The following is a 10921-nucleotide window of genomic DNA, read 5'->3' on the forward strand; positions in this document are numbered from 1 at the left end:
CTTTATTCAGACGAGGATAAACACAATACATCAAGTGCTAAAGAGCGTTCAATAACACAAGGTGTTTCCTCTATCCGAGTAACAGAATTGGAAATGTTCCTAGCATACTGAGCTAGGCCATGAGTTGCTTTATTACCCATGCGAGGGACATAGACAAATTGCACTTGCATGAAGTGGCAAATAGCTTGAAGAGAACTTGAGATAATGTTGACAATACTAACAGGAGGAATAAGACTACCATGAAGGGATTGAATCACAGTGAAAGAGTTGCTTTCAAAAATAACGTCAAGAAAGCCAGTATCTCTAGCAAACTAGATAGCCTCCTCCATAGCCTTTGCTTCTGTTTCAAGCGGACCCAATGGAGCCTTGACCAACTTACTCATCGCTGCAGCAACAGTACCCCACTAATCTCGATCCACAATTCTTACACCCACAAATTTGAGAGAAGAAATAACCGCACTGTCGACGTTTACCTTAAACCAAGGGGGTTTTGGAGGCAACCACAACACTTCAGACACAAACCGAGATTGGGTAGGGAGATGGTTTGCAAACTGAAACTCATCCAATATGACCGAGCCCACTGGAAAAATATGCCAAGCTAATTTCCGAGCACCTCCCAGACGCACTTGATTCCGTGAATACTAGACGTACCAAGATATCACAGCAACCAACGCCAATGACTTTGCTTCCAACTTGAGTTGAAATTTTAGCAACCATAGCAAATCCATAGATGGACCAATCCTGTCTATATTCAAATCCCGTACCAAACCCGATACTGCCCAGACTTCCTGTGTTTTAGAACACCGCCAAAACAGATGCCCAGAGTCTTCCACCTCCAGCCCACACGCCCCACATATGTTTTCCTGGAGAATATGCCGCTGCATCAAATTAGCTTTCGTTGGTAAAAATATATCTGCAAGCACGCCACACAAAGGATCGAATTTTATTTGGAACCTGAAGCTGCTAAACAAACTTCTAGAAGGAATGAATTTGTCGAGGGTCTGAACTCTCTCCACAGTCCCCTTTCCTCTGAGAAGCAACTTGAAGAGCAACCCGATATGCGCTCGCAACATAAAACCGCCCAGAAGCTATATAAGCCCAAATTTGAGAATCATGGGGAAAAGGACTAAGGGGAATAGCAAGGATAGAATCAGCTTCATGTTCAAAGAAGATTTGGCGAACCAACTCCATCTTCCATGTGCCATTTTGGTGATCAATTAATTCTGAAACCCGAGCATCTGGTTGAAGGATTCTCACAGGAGACACAACTTGAAAGGAAGATGGTGTAGGAAGCCACTTATCGCCCCAAACACTAGTACTTTCACCATTGCCAATCAGCCAACGACATCCATCCTTCACAACCTTTTGCGCAGCCATTAGACTTCTCCAAACAAAAGATGGAGCACCTCCTATATTAGCATCAATAAATTCATGGTTAGGGAAGTACTTCGCCTTAAACACTCGATAGAAAAGAGAATTCGAACAAGTTTGAAGACGCCACCCTTGCTTAGCCAAAAGGGCAATGTTAAAAGCCTTCAAATCCCGAAAACCCATACCTCTTCTTCCTTAGGCCTACACATCTTCTCCCAACTCAACCAGGTTGTTTTATTCACCCCATTATTTTGCCCCCACCAAAAGTTTCTCACCATTCCTGCTAAATCATCACAAATTGAATCAGGAAGTTTAAAACATCTCATGGAATAAGCCGGAATAGCTTGGGCCATGGATTTAATAAGAATCTCCTTTCTTGCAATAGATAATAATTTTTCCTTCCACCCAAAAAGTTTATTGCCCAATTTTTCCTTAAGTTGAATGAAGGTATTACGTTTGTTGCACCCTACAAGGGATGGAAGACCCAAATATTTCTCATGTTGGTGAATGACTTGGGCACCAAACCGGCTTTTGATTTCTTCTTGAATGGCCTGAGGAGTATTTCTACTAAAGAAAAGTGCAGTTTTATTTTTGTTCAATTGTTGGCCAGAAACAGCTTCATATAAATTGAAAATACGCTTTAACTCCTAACATTCCTCCAACTTTGCTTTACAGAAAATCAAACTATCATCAACAAAGAATAAATGAGTAATACGAGGGGCATGGCAACTAACCGAGATACCAGTAAGGGAATTCCTTTCTGAAACATGTCGGAGCAAAGCTGAAAGCCCTTCTACACAGATTAAAAACAAATATGGAGAAAGAGGATCTCCTTGGCGAAGACCACGAGAAGGAATAATTCGCCTCCGAGGTTGCCCATTAATGCACACAGAGTAAACAATAGATGAAACACAAGATAATACAGTATCCACCAACTTTCTATAAAACCCTAATCAAAGCATAATATTTTCCAAACAAGTCCATTCCACCCTATCATAAGCTTTACCCATGTCAAGCTTTAAGGCCATTTCACGTACTTTACCTCTCCGCTTTTGGCTAATATGATGCATAGTCTAAAAAGCCACCAATACCATGGTAAAGGCACTTTGATTTTCACTACCAATGGTAGATAGCACAGATTTCATTCGATTGGCCAGAGTTTTAGATGCCAACTTATACACCACATTACAGACTAATGGGTCTAAAATTAGACATACGGCTTGAATTTTTAATTTTGGAAATAAGAATAATATGAGTCTCATTAAAGTTAGGAGGAGCAATACCCAAATTAAGAAAATCCAAGACAGATTTAGTAACACAATCGCCAACTACAAGCCAAAAAGTTTGATAAAAGAGCGGAGGCATACCATCTGGACCAGGGGCTGTCGTGGGGTGCATTTGCTTCAAGGATTGGGCCACTTCCAAAGGTTGAAAATCCCTAGTCAAAAGATAATTCATAGGCTCGGATACCACAAGTTCAATGGCTGCATTCAGCTCCTTCCATTGAGTAGGAGTAGAGGTCGTGAACAAGGTGGAAAAATAGTTAGTAGCTATCCTCAATTACACTAGGATCTTCCTGCCAAACACCATTCAGATCAGTCAAACCCATAATATAATTCCTTGCTTTCTTGTTAGAGGCTTTGGTATGGAAAAAACTAGTTATTTTATCGCCCAATTTGAGCCACATGTTGCGAGACCGCTGCTTCCTCATGGTCTCCTCAGCATCCAGCCACACGTTCAAGTCTGCTTTGGCTGACTGAATCTCCTCACTAGTTGCTGCACCTGAAGCCTCCATAAATTGAAGTTTTTTCTGCAACTGGGCAATCCGACGCCCTACATGCCCAAATTCCTTCTTATACCAATCAGTGAGGTCCTCTCGACAAGCCTGCAAACAGTTAGATAATGGGCAACCTGAACTAGACATTAGACCTCTCTCCCAAGCCTTTGAGACGACATCATGACACTTAGGATCACGAAGCCACATAGCTTCGAAGTGGATTGTTTGGATTGACCCTTGAAAGGAACACGCACCTGTCCTAACCGAAGGCTTAGAATGTAGTGGTCAGAGGCAGAGTTTGAAATATGGTACAATTTGGCATTAGAAAACTTACCAATCCAGCTGAAGGAAACCAACGCTCAGTCTAACCTAGATCTAATGCTTTTGCCATCTGTAAAAAGCTTATGCCAGGTAAACCGAGGACCTAGGAACCCCAAATCACAGAGAGAACAGCGGTTCAAGGCCATACGAAACTGGTCCATTTGCCGTTCAAGTATGGAGTTGCCACCAATAGTCTCATCAGCCTATAGAATTTCATTAAAATCACCCATGCAAATCCACGACAAGTTGTTATTTCGACCAAGGCTTTCAAGCAATCTCCAAGTCTCCTCCCTTTTGCTAGCCTCTAGTTGGCCATAAAAACCAATGAAACGCCAATGACCATCGATTACAGAATCAATATACCACTTATTTGATCCCTAAATAGCTACATCAGTGCCATGGTTCCAAAGAAGCGCAAGGCCACCACTCTTCCCTTGGCTTGAGATTATATATCCATTCCGAAAACCAACTAAGTCTCTTTTCTTCTTCATCTCTTCCATTGAAAGTTTAGTTTCCATAAGAAAAACTAAACTGGAAGCTTCCTGTTGCACCACTCGTTAGAGTGTACGAACTGTTCGAAGGTTTCCAAGCCCTCGACAGTTCCAACTAAGTAGACTTATTGAGCTCGACGGCGCTACGAAGCAGCCACCATCGATTTAAAACCATCTTCCAAGACCTTGCTGAATTCCTTAATCTCATGTACCCCTCGTGCCTTCTTCCCCTGGTTCAGAATCATACTGTGAGTCTTATCCTCTTGAAATTTCCTTTTGTAATTATTAGGAACATTGCTAGCTAGCTCCACGGGTCCTGAAGAATGAGAGTCAGAACACAAGAGCTGAGAAGGACCTTCTAAATTCGAACCCACTTGATGAGTGCCAGAATCAACAAGAGCAGAGCCCAAGGCTTCAAGAACGACCCCTGTATTACCAACTTCAGAATTTATAGGGAAAGTAGAGACAGTCTTGTGTTCTACCAAATTTTGGAATTGAATGTCTGTGTCTATTTCCTTAAGGTGAGATCTAAACTTATCTTTATTAAGGAGAATATCTCTAACATCCACGGATTGAACCCCATCATTAAGCACCCCAATATCCTCACTGTCCATCAGAATCTAATCATCAATTAGGGCTGCCTGATGCACATCCACGTCACATTGCACCTGCTCCTGTCTAGCCACATGCTCAAAATGATCCTTGGGAGAGTTAGATTTCGAATTATCAAAACCTTCCACCATGACCACCTTCCATTTTGACATATTAGTAGGTTCCGCTTTTAGCCATGCTCCAAATTGCACATCCTCAGAGGCCAAGGTACCTTTGCTTCGAACCCAACGATCACAATCCTTCCCAACATGTGACAGTAAACCACACCAACAGTAGTAGGTAGGCAAACGCTCATACTCAAACAAAACCCAACCATCTTTGCCCTCATCGAAAGTAACCTTCCTACCTCGGCATAAGGGTTTGGTGATATCAAGTTCCACCCTAACTCTCATAAAGTTACCATCATCCACTTCAGTTTTATCCAGAGAGGGAATAATCTGACCTAACGGTTGGCATAGAGCTTCCATAGCCTCCTGAATCATATGACGCGGTGGTAAGTCATGAACTTGTACCCAAAACCTAGTAGTATTAAAACAAATAGTTCTCAAAGAATTATCTTCCTCATAGCGCCGTAGTACTATCAAATACTTATCAAAAGTCCAGGATTCCCCAAGCAAGACTCTATCCGCATCAAGTTCATCATCAAACGTGAATAGTAGGATATGGTTCCCCATGTCCTGAACCTGAAAGCCTTGTTTCGGTCTCTAAAGAGGATGTAGGGTTTTGATAATAGCCTTAACATTCAATTGGCGTTTAGTAAAAAACTTTGCTGAAAGGGTGCAACCCTGCTTGATTCGAACTCGCTAAAAATTAAACTTGTCACCCTCTTCTTCCGAAAGAGAAAGACGACTCCAATTTGCAGTCAACGAATCCATCATGAAACACTGTGCCTACTATGTAACAGAGTCACGAGGAGGCAACTAAATTCCTACAAACGTAGAAAACCAAAATTCTCTACCTAAGAGACCAGCACCGCCAGACTCTAGGGCAAAGAAATGGAGAGATTATTCAAGTATTTTTTATTTTTTGAGATAATTCAATAATTTGGTATTATTTTTTTTTGGTTTTTTGCTTCCCTCTTTATTTTACATTTTTAACACTTAATAGATTTTATTTGTGGGTTTCAGTTAACTCAACTGGTAAAATCTCTTACGGTGAGAGTGAGACTTGTCATTAAGATGGAGGGTGAGGGCTTGAGAGATGGAGGCTTGGAGGCAATGGAGTCACTTAGGGTTCAAAGGGAAGAGACAAGAGAGTTTTGAATTAGACGGAGCCCGAATGGAGAGTGACTTTTGGTTTTTTGTTTTTTTTTATTAAATTTATAGTAGGTGCTGTAGCCCCATTTAAATAAACGCAGCTTTAGGGATGCTTGAAGCCACGTTTCTATAAACGCAGCTTCAGGGGTGACTATGGCCGCGTTTTTAATAAACACGGCTTTAAAACAGACCTATAGCCGTGTTCTATAAATGCGGCTTCAAGACATATATTTTTAAAATAAAAAAAAAACATTTCAGAGTGTCTAAAGCCGCATTTTAAAAACGCGGCTTTAGCCCATTCCAGGAAAACGCAGCTGAAACTGAAATAAACGCAGCTACAGGCCCAATCTTGGGCTGCGTTTGATGCACGTGGCTCAAACAGGGTCTTAGGCCACATTTTTACAAACGCGGCTGAAAAAAACGCGGCCTAAGACTCGCGTATTTTGTAGTGAATAAGAAATCTGAAATTTTAGGTTAAAAACTCTCTCAAAAAACAGTTCTTATCCATAGCTTTCAATAAAATTTTACAATTTTTATATTTAAGATTGAGAGTAGGGTTGATTAAATGGCGATGACTAAGAGAGCGGAGAGGGCCTACAGTAGGAAGAGGGATAGGTGTCCCTGGAATTAATTCAAATGTGGGGAAGGCCAGAAGCCCAGAGATCCCTGTCGGTGATGAAATTATCACATTGGTACTGATTTATTATTTTTTCTTATTTATTTATTTATTAATATTATTCCTCCCCTTCTCAACTCCTAATTCTAGGTAAGGACCGCACGGTACACCGATTTCAGAGCTAATGGACCTCTACTATTCTGAAAGATGTGCTTGCATAGTTGCACAAATTAAGTAAATATTGGTGGAAGAAGGTTTGCCTTTTCTGTATAGTGTGCTTTCTAATGCTGTAAACTTGTAATGTTTTCTTAACGAATGAAATTTTACTTTTCACTGAAACGAAAAAAAAAAAAAAAAAACTATTAGAATGTTTTATTCAAATTAATTTGTGCTACCACTGCACATTTTTGGTGCGGTGGTCATTCCACAAATATAAATGCTTGTGGAGTATGAAGGGTAAGGACCGGGGTTTAAGTCTCCAGGAGGGAGTTTTACACATATATATACTTAGATTAGGTTAGAATAGAAATTCTATCTTGTATATAAAAAAAAAAAAAAAAAATTGTGCTCTAAATAGCAGTGGTAAAATATCCTCTTACATTTGTTTACCTCTACTATTTTACATTAATATTAATAACTGATGTGAGAATGTCCATGTTTTTATACATGAAAGTAAATGTAAAATAATGAGTACAAAACAGTCATTGACCAACAGCAATATAGCATAACACATGGATAACTCAGACAATTTTCCTTGTTTGACATGCCAAGCTTTATATGGCAGTGTTTTTCTAGTGGGAAAATCATCTGTCTTATTTTTCCTCATATCTCACTACCAAAAAAGATATTCATTTCTTGAGATATATAAATAAACCAGAATAGAGTTGCATATGCCAGGTCAAACGAAATACTTTGAACTTCCAGCCTGTTTTAGATAATTAAATTTCATTGATAGTTCCAATAACTGGAAAGGAATTGGGAATAAAAATTTCAAGAAATAGATGGTGTTGCGTTGAAGTTGGATCCTGAAAAAAAAAATTCGGTATTCTTTTGAAATTTGAGACGTGTTATGTTTAAATAATCAAGGTGGTTGGACTCGGTTTCCTGGGGATTTTATTATTATTTTTTGAAGCCATTTCTTGGTCATTATCATATAATTTAAGTAATGTTTTTTTGCAAGTACAGAAATATAAAAGCAAACTTCAATACGGTACTGATTTCCTAAATAATTTTATAATGAATAATGAAATGTTAAAGGAGTGTATATATACATGGTAACATTTCACAGCCAAGCAAGAGAGAACGAGGTCCCAAAATGGCGAGAGATTTTGTTGCCCTTGTTGGTGCCCATGCAGATGATGCGGGTGTTGTGGTAGAGAGCTCGAGTGGCCTACTTTTGTTGGGCATGATTACCATGTCCCTCTCTATTATATCAATGGTAATATTTGCTTGTACAGGTGGGGGTGGGGGTGGGGGTGGGATTTTTGGTGGTGGAGGAGTTGGTGGTATGGGTGGGGGTGGGATTTTTGGTGGTGGAGGAGTTGGTGGTGGGGGTGGGGGTGGTGGTGGGGGTGGGTGTGGGGGTGGTGGGGGTGGGGGTGGGGGTGGGGGTGGGGGTTGTGGTGGAGGAGGGGGTGGGGGTGGGGGTTGTGGTGGAGGAGGGGGTGGGGGTGGGGGTGGAGGTGGGTGTTGACATGGAACATGGCAAATGGAGATAACGTTCAAAACTTTAAATTACTGTATAAAGTTGAATTTGATTTCTTATTATTGATTGTGTGAATTTAGTTTCTTAATTTATTAAAAATAAGTTAATGTAAAAAATATAATGCTCATTTCTCCTACATATTACTAAGCATGTATGATATTTTTTCTATTTTCTACTTAGAGAATAAAAAAGGGTTTGATGAGGTCGTATGCCCCAATATTTAGTTTTGTTTTGTAAGATATGTGTATAGGAAATCTTTCTCTTTAGCTTTTTGGTTCTTCCTCTGTTCTTGTGGGGACTTTCAAGTCAAATTTGTAATTAAGTAATATTAGTGTATAATGTGATGGGTGAGCACCCCATAATATGATACATTTTCACATACATTATTCTACTGCCATCCATGTTTGAAACCGACAAGTAACCTTGTATAAGTTTTTACTAGCGACGAGAAAAAAATGATAAGAAAGACTTAGGTTCTAGCAACGATATCTAATGGGTTCCATTAAGATTATAAGTGGCTTAAAAATTCAGCTTTACTGAGGGGGATTTTGCATACGATTTGCATTCTTATTATATGTTATCTAACGGTTCCGTAGGTGAAAATGAGTTTTTGCTCTCTAAAAAAAAAAATATTTAGCAAAATGTCTCATATTTGAAATTATTTAGAGAAATGCTCCTGTTTTAAAACTCGATTTTTTAAAAATCGAGTTTCAATTTAAAACTTGATTTTTGGACAATCGAGTTATAGTGATCTGAAAAAAAAAAAAAAAATAATATATATATATATATATATATATATATATATATATATATATATATATATATTTTTTTGGAACTCAAGTTCCATGTGAAGTACTCAAGTTCATGGAACTCGAGTTCCTTGAAAAAAAATTCAAGTGGAACTTGAGTTCCATGAACTTGAGTACTTTACATGGAGCTTGAGTTCAGGGAACTCAAGTTCTAGAAATTTTTTTTTTCTAAGTGCACGTTGGCTATAACTCGATGTTTCAAAAATCAAGTTATACATTTGAAACTTGATTTTTAGAAAATCGAGTTTCAAAATAGGGATATTTTCCTAATTAATTTCATACATGAGGCATTGTAAGGTCACAATTTTGTGCCCAAGCCCAACAAAAAGGAGGACGTAGGCCCAAAGAACTCGATACAATGAATTTGTAGAGTGTGGCTAGAAATCTTAATTCTAATGAGTTTGAATGGTCATGGCAATGACCCAAGACCACAAAACCATATAAATGAACAAGTTTATAAGATGAAATTTATCTTCAGACTCAAGCCGAAAATCAAATGTTTATATTTCTTCTCACTTTAAAGATTCTTTTCAAATATTTTCTCCCTCACCTCCTCTACAAGACCTTCTATCCTCTTATAGTCCCTTTCCTCTTCCTCATGATTCAGATTGCCCCACCTTCCTACTTGTCCCATCCGCCCACTTTTAGAAGTCCCTAGATCATAGCTGTAAGGCTCAAAATCACTGTTTAGGTATCACTTCCTCATAAATGCGGCCAGAGACTTTGGCACAGAGTATTCAATGCGGATGCAGTGGTAGCAGCTTTTTCTAAGATCTTTTTCTTTACCCCCTTGCTCTTTGTACCCCTTCTTTCCACATATCTTCATCTCCAAAACCTTTTAGAATATCATTCTAGTTAACATGACGTACCACTTGATCCTTGCTGTACTCAGCCAAGGAGGTAGTCTTCCTCGGGTTATTCACATTCACATCACCTGTTACATTTGCTTCCGGGGCTGTAAGTTCGATATTGTTATTACTATTAATCCGTCCTCGGACAATCAAACGTTCTCGGCTAAGCCATTGGCCCAAAAAATGTATTTTGGGCCTTTTGTCCCTGTAGAGAGGGAAAATTCCCGACCTATTACAAGCTGACACATCATACTACCAAGTCCACAAAATACAACCAATTACAAAGCGTCACGTACTGCTGCTAGGTTTTGCTATCACTATTCAGAAACCAATAGAAATTTGCCAAGTGTCATTGAAATAAAGGCATGAAACGCATTAGCATGCGTAAGTGATGACACAAGCAGCCCTGTACATGTAAGCGATGATACAAGCAATCCAACACGTGTAAACGGTGACATAAGCGGACCAATCAGGCTGTGACATGTGTCACCATTAGACTCCGCCACGTGTCGCTCACCCACCCTCAAACTCCTATAAATAGAAGCCTTCCTAAGACATTTGGGGGACAGAAAAAGATATTGTGAGTTCAGAAATCTAGAAGCTCTGCCGGAATCAAACCCCGAAGCCTCCAGGAACTTCAAAAACTTCAACCTCGAATACAAACAACATTCGAAGCAAAATCATTCAAACTACTTGTCTAGATCTCAAAGGTCATTAGAATCAAGCTCAAAAGCCTCCCGAAACCTCAACAAACCACAAATCAGCGAAGCTCTAAGGATTCTAGCCTCTAAAACCCTGAAGAACTTCCACCACAAACCTTCAAAAAAGAAGAACACACGAAGAACGTGAAGAACAAATAATTTCTGACAAGCTCATAGCCAGAGATTCATTGTAATTCTGTTTCAAAGATCTTCGATCCATTTCTCAGCCAAATTGAAGGATATCTTGTGTTCGAATTAAAATCACATCACCACAATTCCAATCAACAAATCTTTTAAGGAGATCGAATCAGAGGATCATTCTTTTGTAATCACAGAGAATTGTATCACATATTCATCAATACAAATTCGCATTTGTGAAACTATATTATTTGTTTGATTTATTTCGAACTA

The 10921-nt window shown here is 39.3% G+C and overlaps 2 protein-coding genes across 2 annotated transcripts; both read right to left on the bottom strand.

Moving 5' to 3' along the window:
- Positions 1 to 2914: 2914 nt before the first annotated feature.
- Positions 2915 to 3355, bottom strand: LOC142639945 (uncharacterized). Its single transcript, XM_075814067.1, has one exon. The coding sequence runs from the start codon at positions 3353 to 3355 to the stop codon at positions 2915 to 2917; it is 441 nt and encodes a 146-aa protein (XP_075670182.1).
- A 1225-nt stretch (positions 3356 to 4580) lies between these two features.
- Positions 4581 to 5246, bottom strand: LOC142639946 (uncharacterized). Its single transcript, XM_075814068.1, has one exon. It carries the CDS (start codon positions 5244 to 5246, stop codon positions 4581 to 4583), a length of 666 nt encoding a protein of 221 aa, XP_075670183.1.
- Positions 5247 to 10921: the final 5675 nt, after the last annotated feature.

This window comes from Castanea sativa, chromosome 6 (genome assembly GCF_040712315.1).
Source record: "Castanea sativa cultivar Marrone di Chiusa Pesio chromosome 6, ASM4071231v1".
NCBI classification, from domain to species: Eukaryota; Viridiplantae; Streptophyta; class Magnoliopsida; order Fagales; family Fagaceae; genus Castanea; species Castanea sativa.

Bases quoted from the DNA above. Each gene is read 5' to 3' on its own strand.
- LOC142639946 (XM_075814068.1), bottom strand. From the start codon at position 5,246: ATGGGGAACCATATCCTACTATTCACGTTTGATGATGAACTTGATGCG.
- LOC142639945 (XM_075814067.1), bottom strand. From the start codon at position 3,355: ATGTGGCTTCGTGATCCTAAGTGTCATGATGTCGTCTCAAAGGCTTGG.